Source organism: Oncorhynchus clarkii, chromosome 22 (genome assembly GCF_045791955.1).
Source record: "Oncorhynchus clarkii lewisi isolate Uvic-CL-2024 chromosome 22, UVic_Ocla_1.0, whole genome shotgun sequence".
Classification (NCBI taxonomy): Eukaryota; Metazoa; Chordata; class Actinopteri; order Salmoniformes; family Salmonidae; genus Oncorhynchus; species Oncorhynchus clarkii.
In genome coordinates this window covers 18,978,911-18,993,295 of record NC_092168.1, presented here as the reverse complement: position 1 = coordinate 18,993,295, position 14,385 = coordinate 18,978,911, and the positions used below count along the sequence as shown (strand labels likewise).

The window sequence follows — 14,385 nt, the reverse complement described above, 5'->3', positions numbered from 1 at the left end:
CTATCCTATCACTTACCCTACACACATGCACACTGAATAGTGAATAGACTGCACTGTCTGTGACGACTCTCTGACACACTGAAAGTTGGCTTATTTAGGTAACCATTGTAATACAGTGGAGTAATTACATATGTAGGAACGCGATTGATGTAGCTTGACTATAAACCACTTGGTAACTGCAGAATTTGTGACATTGACAACATATGCACAAACTCCCCTATTCTCTCTCTCTCTCTCTCTCTCTCTCTCTCTCTCTCTCTCTCTCTCTCTCTCTCTCTCTCTCTCTCCTACAGGAGGAGGAGGATGAGGAAGGTTCCACAGAGGAGCAGGAAGAGGAGGAGGAGGACTGGGAGAAGGCATTATCAGTGGAGAGGTTCGGGGACATCATCACTGAGTCCGTGTTCAGCAGCGGAGAAAAAATGGGCCGCAACTACAACGAAAAGGATTTTGAGTGTAAGCCCTTTCACTAATCTGTAGACTTCTATACTGGTATGCTTTTGTAGAACACAGGGAAAAAGTTCCCAGGATGTCTGCTTTTAACAGTTTTTGCTAACATAAATCAGTGTTGGGGTTCCTTAAGCCTGCCGGTATAATGCTTTTGGAAACAGCTTGATATCGGCAAGTCCTCAACCTAGTAAAGTTGTCAGTTGGACTACTGTCATCGCCACTATAGATGGCAAGCAAATGAAACAATATTTGGATATAGTGTAGCTCATCCCCTAAAAGTACCCTTGTTAACTTGCCATATTGTAGTGATCTGTTAATAGCTAGCTAGCCAATTTGACATGGTCCATCAATCAATGTAGCCTATATCATGCCTGTCAGCAGCAATCGTAATTGAACACTCTTGTTACTTAACTGCGCTAGTTGGAGAAGAAAAGTACATTTTGTCTGCTTAACACTAAATGTTCAGCCAACTGTACAACGTTTCTACCTGTAGCTTGGAAAGTAAACATCAACCAACAGCACCACGGCAAACACGGCCTAGGTGCATACACCGACACATAAGCATGCAGTTACTTGCTGCTTAACTGATGATAGAGCTAAATGTGAGCAATTGTTTTGCATGGAATAATCTGAAATCTGTAGGGCTGCTCTTCATGAGGTGATGACATTACAACCAAATAGTTAACATTTATTTAACAAACGGCACGCAGTTGTCAATGGTTTTAGCGGAGCTCTGGGTCTGCTTGCCCCACAGCAGGAAAATTGAACACTCTACACCATATAGTGACGTTTTATTGAAAACAACCTGTAAGATGTTATAAAGGGGCTGTAAATGCTCATAACACTTCTTCACAATGCACTATGCCGGCATGCTTTGCCATTATTCTCACTTAAACTCCTACGTTCCCTTTCACAGATCATCGGCACACCTTTCACCACACTCACCACCCCCTGTCCACCCACCTGCCCCCGCCCCAGCGCCTACGCAAGCGGGTGCTCAGCATGGACAGCGACCGCCGGCGCAAGAAGAAACGAAAGAAAAAAAAGACCTCCATGCCGCCCTCGGAGGTCACGCCCACCATCCATGAGGTAGATGAGGAGGAGGAGGCGGAGTCTGAGACAGAGGGGCGGGACCAAGAGGCCACGCCCACTGAGCAGCCTGACAACCAACCACAGGTAATTTAACAAAGAAAGTTGTGATAATGTCTGACAGCCAATCAGAATGCCTGCACAGCAAATTCCCCAGTGTTGATTTAACACTGGATAATTTGCTGTGTATTATTGCTATGTATCCTTTATTCTTTATACAGTGCGCTACAATGTTTTGAGTGTTGCAAGTAGGAGTCTAGTATATTAATCTGTTATATATATTAATTCAGTATATTAATTTCAAAGCCGATCCAGAGAAAAATGTCCGTCACGCTCAACATGTGATGTGTGAAGTTGGCTGGGGATTTTGGTCTACTGTGTAATATGAGACCTTTAATAAAAAGCGGGCAGTAGCTGACACAGGAAAGATGAATATCTGCCAAGTACTAGTCTAACAGGTGCCCTAGAGAGAGAGGGAGAGCTAGGAGTCCTATGTTCGACACCTTGTTCGCCTGACTGGAACAGGACAGCACCTGACTTGAACTGACACTCACAGTCCAGGCACTTAAACTCAATCAACTGGCCTTTAGATTGAACCTTCAGATGAAGCTGTTAGGGATTCCTTGTACTAGGACCACTGTAACCAACTACGTCTCCTCTCAGTTTAGCTTGGGGAGTGAGGAGGATTTGCAACCGGCTCTCCCTTTCACTTCCTTCCACATGGAGAGCGAACAACATCTGCCGCCAGAGAAGGCCACACTGGCCACGGCAGAGGAGGTGGTGGTGGAGGAGGAGGAGGAGGAGGAGGAGGAGGGGGAACAGCAACAGGAGGTTCGGGATCAACCGGAGGATGAGGAAGGTGATGAAGAGTCCAACAACAGGTGGGCCCAGTAGCTAGCAAGACAATAGACAGTGTATTGGCTGTGGTGTGAAACAATTAGTATTTTCAAATCAGGCATTTGTATTGTTCACTACGATATCCAGTAACCATCCAACATTTAATATTTTGTTAACACACCTCGCCGTAAGGCACGAGGTGAAACTAGGATGTTACTAGCTAGATTATATGCATAATAAATGATACATTAAGAAAACTCAAAACTGAAGTGCACTAAAATAGTACAGTGCCTACAATATTTGTTTTGGGTGACAGAGGTCCGTACTTAACATTTTAAGATCTTTAAAATCTCATCAGACAATGCAAATACCAGCTCGTCCTACAATGCTATTCATTTTGTACACTTCAAACAGTCAATGCTCATTATGCCCGATTCCAGTAGATTTCTGTTTTTAAGTGAACATCTAAAAACATCAAAGCATTTCCAGTGCCTTGCAAAAGTATTCAGTCCCCTTGGATTTCTTCAATCAATCAATCAACATATTTTTAAAGCCCTTTTTACATCAGCAGATGTGACATACAGAAACGTGCTATACAGAATGTGTAATGATGTGCTATACAGAAACCCAGCCTAAAACTCCAAACAGCAAGCAATGTAGATGTAGAACCACTGTGGCTCGGAAAAACTCTCTAGAAAGGCAGGAACCATGCTTTGGGTGGTGGCCAGACCTTTTCTGGCTGTGCCGGGGGGAGGTACATGGCCATTAAGGCCAGATTGTTCTTCAAGATGTTCAAAAGTTCATAGATTACCAGCAGAGTCAAATAATAATCACAGTGGTTGTAGACGGTGCAACAGGTCAGTACATCAGAACTAAAAATAGGAGTGCCAAGCACAGGAAGTAGCTCTTTCAGTAGTTTAGTTGGAATAGAGTCCAGTATGCAGCTTGAGGGTTTAGAGGCCATGACTATTTTCATTAATGTGTCATGAGATACAGGATTAAAAAACGTGAGTGTCTCCATTGATCCTAGATCATGGCACTTCTGTGCTGACTCAGGACAACTGAACTTTGGAGAAATACACAGATTCAAAGAGGAGTCCGCAATTAGCTTTCTAATGATCATGAAGTTTCTAATGATAATGAAGTTAATTGAAGAAGTTCATGAATTCATCACTACTGAAGTAAAAGCCATCCTCTCTTGTTGAATAATGCTTTTTAGTTAGCTTTGCGACAGTATCAAAAATACATTTTGGATTGTTCTTATTCTCCTCGAATTGGGTTGGAAAAATAGGATGATCGAGCAGCAGTGAGGGCTCTTCGATATTGCACGGTTCTGTCTTTCCAAGCTAGCCGGAAGACATCCAATTTGGTGGAGTGCCATTTTTGTTCCAATTTTCTGAAAGATTGCTTCAGGGTCAGGTATTTTCTGTATACCAGGGAGCACATTTCTTTTGACAAATGTTTTTTTGTTTTTAGGGGTGCGACTGCATCTAGAGTATTACGCAAATTTAGATCCTCAGTTAAGTGGTTAACCTAATTTTTGTACTCCGACATCCTTGGGTAAGTGGAGGGAGTCTGGAATAGCATCTAGGAATCTTTTGATGATCCTTGGTTGAGGTCTGAGCAGATTATTTGTTACGATTGCAAACGTAATAAGATGGTGATCTGATAGTCCAGGACTATGAGGAAAAAGTCAGCCAGTCCACAGGACAAATCTAGATCCAGGGTCCGGAGACGTTGGACAAAACCCACGGAGTTGCCCCGAAAGCCTTTTGGAGTGGGTCTGTGGACTTTTCAATGTGAATATTAAAGTCATCAAAACGTATCTGGCAGAATATTATCTGCCATGACTACACAAGGTCCAATAGGATTCCAGGGAACTCAGTGAGGAACGTTGTATACGGCCCAGGAGGCCTGTAAACAGTAGCTATAAAAAGTGATTGAGTAGGCTGCAAAGATTTCATGACTAGATTCTCAAAAGATGAAAACGTGGACTTTTTATTTTTTTGAAATGTTTAGATTTTTGTTTTGCTGTTGTAAATGTTTACAACACCTCCGACTTTTCAGGATGCACGGGGGATATGGTCACTAGTGTAACCAGGAGGAGAGGCCTCATTTAACACAGTAAATTCATCAGGCTTGAGACATGTTTCAGTCAGGCCAATCACATCAATATTAGTTAATTGACTATGACTGCCTTGGAAGTGAGGGATCTAACATTATGTAGCCAAAATTGTGAGATGTGAGATATCACAATCTCTTTCAATAATGACAGGAAAGGTGTTATGCACGTGAGTGAGGACCCAAAAGCGGTTTAACAAAAACAGAGTCCTTTAATGTCAAAACACAGAGAAGACGTAGATCCTCTTCAGATGTATATAATGGCAAAATAGACAACCCGCAGAGAGGGCGACAAATGAATCATAAAGTCCTTCTGATATTCACAGAAGAGTCCCCCTTCTTAGCAGCAGAGGAGAATAGCTGGGTTAGAGTCCCCTTCTTAGCAGCAGAGGAGAATAGCTGGGTTAGCGGCGACAGACTGCTGGTCTCTCTGGGTAGGCGCGGGTCGTAGAGGACAGAGGTACCTGATCACACGTAGCATCAGATGAACAGGCAGATTCCGACAGGACGGGACAAGGGTGAAGCAAACGAGACGATAGTTTGGTTCTGGCATGAGAAACTCAAACGAGAATCTGACAAAGACAGAAGCAGGAACAGAGAGAGAAATAGAGACCTAATCAACCAGCAGAGGGAGACGGAGTGAAGAGAAAGAACAGGAACAAGACATGATATGACAATACATGACAGTACCCCCCCACTCACCGAGCGCCTCCTGGCGCACTCGAATGGCGGCAACGGAGGAAATCATCGATCAGCGAACGGTCCAGCACGTCCCGAGAGGGAACCCAACTCCTTTCCTCAGGACCGTACCCCTCCCAATCCACTAGGTACTGATGACCATGGCCCCGAGGACGCATGTCCAAAATCTTACGGACCCTGTAGATAGGTGCGCCCTCGACAAGGATGGGGGGGGGGGAAGACGAGCGGGGGCGCGAAGAACGGGCTTAACACAGGAGACATGGAAGACCGGGTGGACGCGACAAAGATATCGCGGAAGGAGAAGTCGCACTGCGACAGGATTAATGATCTGAGAAATACGGAACGGACCAATGAACCGCGGGGTCAACTTGCGAGAAGCTGTCTTAAGGGGAAGGTTCTGAGTGGAGAGCCAAACTCTCTGACCGCGACAATATCTAGGACTCTTAGTTCTACGCTTATTAGCGGCTCTCACAGTCTGCGCCCTATAACGGCAAAGTGCAGACCTGACCCTCTTCCAGGTGCGCTCGCAACGTTGGACAAAAGCCTGAGCGGATGGAACGCTGGACTCGGCGAACTGAGACGAGAACAGCAGAGGCTGGTACCCGAGGCTACTCTGAAAAGGAGATAGCCCGGTCGCAGACGAAGGAAGCGAGTAGTGGGCGTATTCTGCCCAGGGGAGCTGTTCTGACCAAGACGCAGGGTTACGAAAAGAAAGACTGCGTAAGATGCGACCAATAGTCTGATTGGCCCGTTCTGCTTGACCGTTAGACTGGGGGTGAAAGCCGGAAGAGAGACTGACGCAAGCCCCAATCAAACGGCAAAACTCCCTCCAAAATTGAGACGTGAATTGCGGACCCCTGTCCGAAACGACGTCTGACGGAAGGCCATGAATTCTGAAAACATTCTCGATGATGATTTGTGCCGTTTCTTTAGCAGAAGGGAGCTTAGCGAGGGGAATAAAATGAGCCGCCTTAGAGAACCTATCGACAACCGTAAGAATAACAGTCTTCCCCGCTGACGAAGGCAGTCCGGTGATAAAATCGAAGGCGATGTGAGACCACGGTCGAGAGGGAATGGGAAGCGGTCTGAGACGGCCGGCAGGAGGGGAGTTACCGGACTTACCGGACTTAGTCTGCGCGCAGACCGAACAAGCAGCCACGAAACGACGCGTGTCATGCTCCCGAGTGGGCCACCAAAAACGCTGGCGAATGGAAGCAAGCGTACCCCGAACGCCGGGGTGGCCGGCTAACTTGGCAGAGTGAGCCCACTGAAGAACGGCCAGACGAGTAGGAACGGGAACGAAAAGAAGGTTCCTAGGACAAGCGCGCGGCGACGGAGTGTGAGTGAGTGCTTGCTTTACCTGCCTCTCAATTCCCCAGACAGTCAACCCGACAACACGCCCCTCAGGGAGAATCCCCTCGGGGTCAGTGGAGGCTACTGAAGAACTGAAGAGACGAGATAAAGCATCAGGCTTGGTGTTCTTAGAGCCCGGACGATAAGAAATTACGAACTCGAAACGAGCGAAAAACAGCGCCCAACGAGCCTGACGCGCATTAAGTCGTTTGGCAGAACGGATGTACTCAAGGTTCCTATGGTCAGTCCAAACGACAAAAGGAACGGTCGCCCCCTCCAACCACTGTCGCCATTCGCCTAGGGCTAAGCGGATGGCGAGCAGTTCGCGGTTTCCCACATCATAGTTACGTTCCGACGGCGACAGGCGATGAGAAAAATACGCGCAAGGGTGGACCTTGTCGTCAGAGAGGGAGCGCTGAGAAAGAATGGCTCCCACGCCCACCTCTGACGCGTCAACCTCGACAACGAACTGTCTAGAGACGTCAGGTGTAACAAGGATAGGTGCGGATGTAAAACGATTCCTGAGGAGATCAAAAGCTCCCTGGGCGGAAACGGACCACTTAAAGCACGTCTTGACAGAAGTAAGGGCTGTGAGAGGAGCTGCCACCTGACCGAAATTACGGATGAAACGACGATAGAAATTCGCGAAGCCGAGAAAGCGCTGCAGCTCGACGCGTGACTTAGGAACGGGCCAATCAATGACAGCTTGGACCTTAGCGGGATCCATCTTAATGCCTTCAGCGGAAATAACAGAACCGAGAAATGTGACGGAGGAGGCATGAAAAGTGCACTTCTCAGCCTTCACAAAAAGACAATTCTCTAAAAGGCGCTGGAGGACACGTCGAACGTGCTGAACATGAATCTGGAGTGACGGTGAAAAAATCAGGATATCGTCAAGGTAAACGAAAACAAAGATGTTCAGCATGTCTCTCAGGACGTCATTGACTAATGCCTGAAAGACAGCTGGAGCGTTAGCGAGGCCGAAAGGAAGAACCCGGTATTCAAAGTGCCCTAACGGAGTGTTAAACGCCGTTTTCCACTCGTCCCCCTCCCTGATGCGCACGAGATGGTAAGCGTTACGAAGGTCCAACTTAGTGAAAAACCTGGCTCCCTGCAGGATCTCGAAGGCTGAAGACATAAGAGGGAGCGGATAACGATTCTTCACTGTTATGTCATTCAGCCCTCGATAATCTATGCAGGGGCGCAGGGACCCGTCCTTCTTCTTAACAAAAAAAAACCCCGCTCCGGCGGGAGAGGAGGAGGGGACTATGGTACCGGCGTCAAGAGCTACAGACAAATAATCTTCGAGAGCCTTACGTTCGGGAGCCGACAGAGAGTATAGTCTACCCCGGGGGGGAGTGGTTCCCGGAAGGAGATCAATACTACAATCATACGACCGGTGCGGAGGAAGAGAGGTGGCCCTGGACCGACTGAACACCGTGCGCAGATCGTGATATTCCTCTGGCACCCCCGTCAAATCACCAGGCTCCTCCTGTGAAGAAGAGACAGAGGAAACAGGAGGGATAGCAGACATTAAACATTTCACATGACAAGAGACGTTCCAGGAGAGGATAGAATTACTAGACCAATTAATAGAAGGATTATGACAAACTAGCCAGGGATGGCCCAAAACAACAGGTGTAAAAGGTGAACGAAAAATTAAAAAAGAAAGGGTTTCGCTATGATTACCAGAGACAGTGAGGGTTAAAGGTAGCGTCTCACGCTGAATCCTGGGGAGAGAACTACCATCCAAAGCGAACAAGGCCGTGGGCTCCCTTAACTGTCTGAGAGGAATGTCATGTTCCCGAGCCCAGGTCTTGTCCATAAAACAGCCCTCCGCCCCAGAGTCTATCAAGGCACTGCAGGAAGCTGACGAACCGGTCCAGCGTAGATGGACCGACAAGGTAGTGCAGGATCTTGAAGGAGAGACCAGAGTAGTAGCGCTCACCAGTAGCCCTCCGCTTACTGATGAGCTCTGGCTTTTACTGGACATGAAGTGACAAAATGACCAGCGGAACCGCAATAGAGACAGAGGCGGTTGGTGATTCTCCGTTCCCTCTCCTTAGTCGAGATGCGGATACCCCCCAGCTGCATAGGCTCAGCACCCGAGCCGGCGTAGGAAGATGGTAGTGATGCGGAGAGGGGGGCAACGGAGAACGCGAGCTCCTTTCCACGAGCTCGGTGACGAAGATCAACCCGTCGCTCTATGCGAATAGCGAGTTCAATCAAGGAATCCACGCTGGAAGGAACCTCCCGGGAGAGAATCTCATCCTTTACCTCCGCGCGGAGACCCTCCAGAAAACGAGCGAGCAAAGCCGGCTCGTTCCAGTCACTGGAGGCAGCAAGAGTGCGAAACTCAATAGAGTAATCTGTTATGGATCGATTACCTTGACATAGGGAAGACAGGACCCTGGAAGCTTCCTCCCCAAAAACAGAACGATCAAAAACCCGTATCATCTCCTCCTTAAAGTCCTGATACTGGTTAGTACACTCAGCCCTCGCATCCCAGATTGCCGTGCCCCACTCACGAGCCCGTCCAGTAAGGAGAGATATGACGTAGGCGATACGAGCTGTGCTCCTGGAGTAAGTGTTGGGCTGGAGAGAAAACACAATATCATACTGGGTGAGGAACGAGCGGCATTCAGTGGGCTCCCCAGAGTAACACGGCGGGTTATTGATTCTGGGCTCCGGAGATTCGAAAGCCCTGGAAGTGGCCGGTGGATCGAGGCGGAGATGGTGAATCTGTTCTGTGAGGTCGGAGACTTGGACGGCCAGGGTCTCAACGGCATGTCGAGCAGCAGACAATTCCTGCTCGTGTCTGCCTAGCATCGCTCCCTGGATCTCGACGGCTGAGTGGAGAGGATCCGAAGTCGCTGGGTCCATTCTTGGTCAGATTCTTCTGTTATGCACGTGAGTGAGGACCCAAAAGCGGTTTAACAAAAACAGAGTCCTTTAATGTCAAAACACAGGGAAGACATAGATCCTCTTCAGATGTATATAATGGCAAAATAGACAACCCGCAGAGAGGGCGACAAATGAATCATAAAGTCCTTCTGATATTCACAGAAGAGTCCCCCTTCTTAGCAGCAGAGGAGAATAGCTGGGTTAGAGTCCCCTTCTTAGCAGCAGAGGAGAATAGCTGGGTTAGCGGCGACAGACTGCTGGTCTCTCTGGGTAGGCGCGGGTCGTAGAGGACAGAGGTACCTGATCACACGTAGCATCAGATGAACAGGCAGATTCCGACAGGACGGGACAAGGGTGAAGCAAACGAGACGATAGTTTGGTTCTGGCATGAGAAACTCAAACGAGAATCTGACAAAGACAGAAGCAGGAACAGAGAGAGAAATAGAGACCTAATCAACCAGCAGAGGGAGACGGAGTGAAGAGAAAGAACAGGAACAAGACATGATATGACAATACATGACAAAAGGAGGAGGTCTTTATTCCAATGAGATTGGTAAGGCGAACATCACCATGTTTAGTTTTGCTCAACCTAGTTTGAGGCACAGACACAGTCTCAATGGGGATAGCTAAGCTGACATCACTGACTGTGCTAGTGGCAGACTACCTAAGCTGGCAGGCTGGTTAACAGCCTGGCCTGCACCCTATCTCATTGGGGAGCGAGATGAGTTAGAGCCCGGTCTTTGTTGATAGATAAGATGAGAGCACCCCTCCAAGATGGAGTCCGTCACTCCTCATCAAGCCAGGCTTGGTCCTGTTTGTGGTGAGTCCCAGAAAGAGGGCCGATTATCTATAAGTTCTATCTTTTGGGAGGGGCAGAAAACAGTTTTCAGCCAGTGATTGAGTTGTGAGACTGCTGTAGAGCTCATCACGCCCCCTAACTGGGAGGGGGCCAGAGACAATTACTCGATATGGACACATCTTTCTAGCTGATTTACACGCTGAAGCTATGTTGAGCTTGGTGACTTCTGACTGTTTCATCCTAACATTGTTGGTGCCGACGTGGAGAGCAATATCGCTATATTCTCTACACTCGCCAGTTTTAGCCTTAGCCAGCACCATCTTCAGATTAGCCTTTGCGTCGGTAGCACTGCACCCTGGTAAACAGTGTATGGCTGGATATTGCCAATGACTAGGGTTTTCAATTTGTCTGAGCAAATGGTGGGAGGCTTCGGCGGCTCAGACCCCGTAATGGGTGGAGGAGAGACCAGAGAAGGTGCGGCCTCTGACTCCGACTTGTTGCTTAATGGGGGGAACCGAATGAAAATTTGTTGGCTGAATGAGCGACACAGGTTGAGCACGCCAACACCATTGCTTTGCAGAAGCCTTGAGAAACTTGTTCGGCTGCAGGGACTGTGCAAGGGGATGTCTACTACTATCTGTACTTACTGGTGGCACAAACACTGTTTCATCCTTTCCTACACTTAAATTGCCCTTGCCTAACGATTGCATCTGAAGCTGTGCTTGCAACACGTCTATTCTCACCATAAGGCAATAGTTACTGTGTATATTATGAGTACAGCGACTGCAATTGGATGGCATAGTGCTGATGTTAATGTTTACTACTTAGCTTATTCAGCTGGTGGAGGTCCTGTCGAACCATGTCACAATAAAGCATCAGGGGTGAAAAAGTGAAATGAAAAAAGTTGAGCGAGGAAGAAATGAAGACGTTGCTAAGTGTATTAAAAGTATAAACTGAAAAGTATGGCAGATAGACAAGTAGTAACAAGCAGCACAGCAGCACAGATACAAGTCTGGAAGTTGAGGGCGGAGCTACTGTAGCTGGCCACAGAGCTTCACATTTTATTGTGTTACAAAGTGGGATTAAAATGGATTCAATTGTCATTTTTGTCAACAGTATACACAAAATATTGTGTGTAGATTGAGGGAAAAACAATTGAATACATTTTAGAATAAGGCTGTAATTTAACAATGTGGAAAAAGTCAAGGGGTCTGACTGAATACCTTCCGGAGGCACTGTAAGGTCCCTCAGTCAAGCATTTAATTTCAAGCACAGATTCAACTATCTTCATGGTTTAGTTAATAATTATGCTGTGCATTATGTATTAAACCATCAAGACACCTCAAAGATATTGTCATCCTTCTGAACTGAGCTGCAGGAGAGGAATTTAACTGCTCAGGGATGTTACATTGGTGATTGTAGGGCAGAGAACTGAGGATGGATCAACAGCATTATAGTGACTCCACAATTATGACCTAAATGAAGTGAAACAAAGAACACAAATATACAAATGGAATAAATGTTTTGTCCCATATTCAAAGCCATATGTTTGGGGCAAATCCAACACACCACTGAGACACTGCCTCCTTATTTTCAAGCATGGTGGTGGCTGCATCACGATATGGGTATGCTTGTCATCAGCAAATACTGAGGAGTTTATCAGGATGGGGCTCAGCACAGACAAAATCCTAGAGCAAAACCTGCTTCAATCTGCTTTAAACCAGACACTGGGAGATTAATTTACCTTTCAGAAGGACAATAACCAACAACACAAGGACAAATATACACTCGAGTTGCTTACCAAGAAGACAGTGAATAAGAACCAAGAAGACAGAGGCCAAGTTACAGTTTTGACTTAAATCTGCTTGACAACCTATGGCAAGACTTGAAAATCGCTGTTTAAGTCATCTTGAAAGACCTTGACTAATTTTGAATAGCATAATAGGCAAATATTGCACAATCCAGGTGTGCAAAGCTCTTTGAGAGTTACACAAGAAGACTCACAGAAGACTTACTGCCAAAGGTGTTTCTAATATGTATGGACCCAGAGAATTTAATTATTATGCAACTAATACATTTTATTACCTTTAAAAATATATATATATTTGTATTTTATTTTTTGCTTTTTTCTTCCACTTTGACATTACAGAATATTTTATGTAAATTGTTGATAAAAAATATAATTTAATACCACTTTGCAACACAAGAAACTGTGAAAAAATCCAAGGGGTCCGAATACTTTTGCAAAGCACACACTGTATGTGTCTCAAATGGCCAAAGTGTGCCTGTCACAATCATGTCTCGGGGGGGGGGGCATGTACCCTAGATATGATCTGTACTGTATGAGTAAACACATCTGGCTCATTAACACATACAGCTTTGAGAATATGAATTATTTGGTAATGGTTTGAATAATGTATGGAAGCATCCTGGGAGGTGGAACTGTGTGGAGCCCAGGGACATATTCATTAGGGCACAACGTAGCAAAACATTTTGCAACAGAAAAGAAACATGAGCATTTTTTTATTGTAAATTTGTTTTTCTTCTGTTTGGAGCCTAATGAACGCAAACCAGGTATTGTCTCTCCCCTCTGCAGGGCGGTTAATCTCACTGATTTATTATTATTGCTGCAGTGAACAAGAAATGTCATGTACTGTTATGCCATCGTTGCCTGAGTGAAAGCAGCCAACGACTCACCCTGTGAGGAAGCCAGTGTTGTGTTGAAGATATTGTGCTGCTGTGCTGTGTTCTGGCGCCCTCTGTTGCAAGATGGACCACACTACATCCAACAATCTGACCGCTCCCAGATGATTCATACTGTGTGTGTGTGCCAGTCAAGATATTTGTTTGTATAGGCTGAGCTGATGTTCATTTTTGAAGAAGAAAAAGCAGAAAGTAGATACTCGAGTTCTAATACTTTGGGATAAAAAGCACCACTATGTAATGGTTTATGGCTGTTTGTCCTTCATGATAGTTGATGCAATGGATTACAGATATTTACCTGACATACTTCTAAAGCAAATGTTGGAAGAATCTTTACGATGGATTTTCACACATACTCAAGTGAACCCCACTGTCCTCCCCTCCCCAGATGCCCCCCCTCTGTGGACCCCCCTAGTGTGACCACCTGCGGCTGGTTCAGGAGGAGTCCCCTCCACCCTGCACCGAGGACCAGTTACGACCTGCGGGAGCGCATCTGCATCGGCAGTATGACGACCATGGAAACAGCCGTGTACCAGAAAGTGCCCACTGACGACGCTGAGGCTGAGATGCTGGCTAGCGCTGATCTGGACGACATGAAAAGTAAGACACACACACACACACACACACACATACTTAAACAGAGAGAATGGACCAGTCCCCAAATCAACCACTCTAGCCAACCATCAGGCTGGAGAGCTGACCCCCAGCAGCACTAATCAGACACACCTGATTCTACTAATCAGCCGCTTCTCGGTACCTTGATTGGCTGAATCAGGTGTATTTTTGTAGGGCTGGAGCAAAAGCCTGCACACCCAGCTCCTGGAGGCGGGTTGACCATGCATGGCTTAGCCCCTGTTTTCTGAAAGGCATACCATTTTTAGTTTGTGCTGGTTCAAATGAACCTAGGCCATACCTTGCGCCTTGCGACTTGGAACTTAGTAAATACATTTTTAGCCAAACTCTCGGTTCCACAATCGGCACCTCGACGGACAGGGAGGACAAAGATTGAAGGGATAAAAGTACAGGGATAAAATATCAATCATAAATCACTTACCACACACGGCATGATGTACTAATGCCCCAGTACACAAAAATAAATTGCTGGGTTAAAAACAGCCCACTCTGTTGTAACGTAATGTAAAAAAATGTGGAAAAGGTCAAGGGGTCTGAATACTTTCCGAATGCACTGTATTTATGACAAGGAGGATTGAGGAGATAATAGACATTGTGTCACCCTATAATGCTGAATAGAATATCCCCAAAACATTGTGAGAAATAAACATAGGCCATATAGTGGTTTGGGCTAATCTGAAAACATAAACCAACTAATGGTTCGCTCATAGAAGTTTATGATAAGTGATTATTCATTAAAGTAAAGTTTAGCTACTTACCAGTTGGATAACTGTCCATTTGGTGAAGCAGGAACAGGTTTG

At 46.3% G+C, this 14,385-nt stretch overlaps 1 protein-coding gene across 1 annotated transcript in view; it reads left to right on the top strand.

The window, feature by feature from the left end:
* The window catches only part of LOC139380523 (solute carrier family 4 member 3), a 92,828-nt gene that overhangs the window by 38,928 nt on the left and 39,515 nt on the right, over window positions 1–14,385 (top strand). Inside the window, exons 3-6 of the mRNA XM_071123256.1 lie at window positions 294–453; window positions 1,364–1,623; window positions 2,200–2,417; window positions 13,341–13,552. Coding sequence (XP_070979357.1) covers window positions 294–453; window positions 1,364–1,623; window positions 2,200–2,417; window positions 13,341–13,552 — 850 coding nt within the window. The remainder of the gene's footprint in view (window positions 1–293; window positions 454–1,363; window positions 1,624–2,199; window positions 2,418–13,340; window positions 13,553–14,385) is intronic.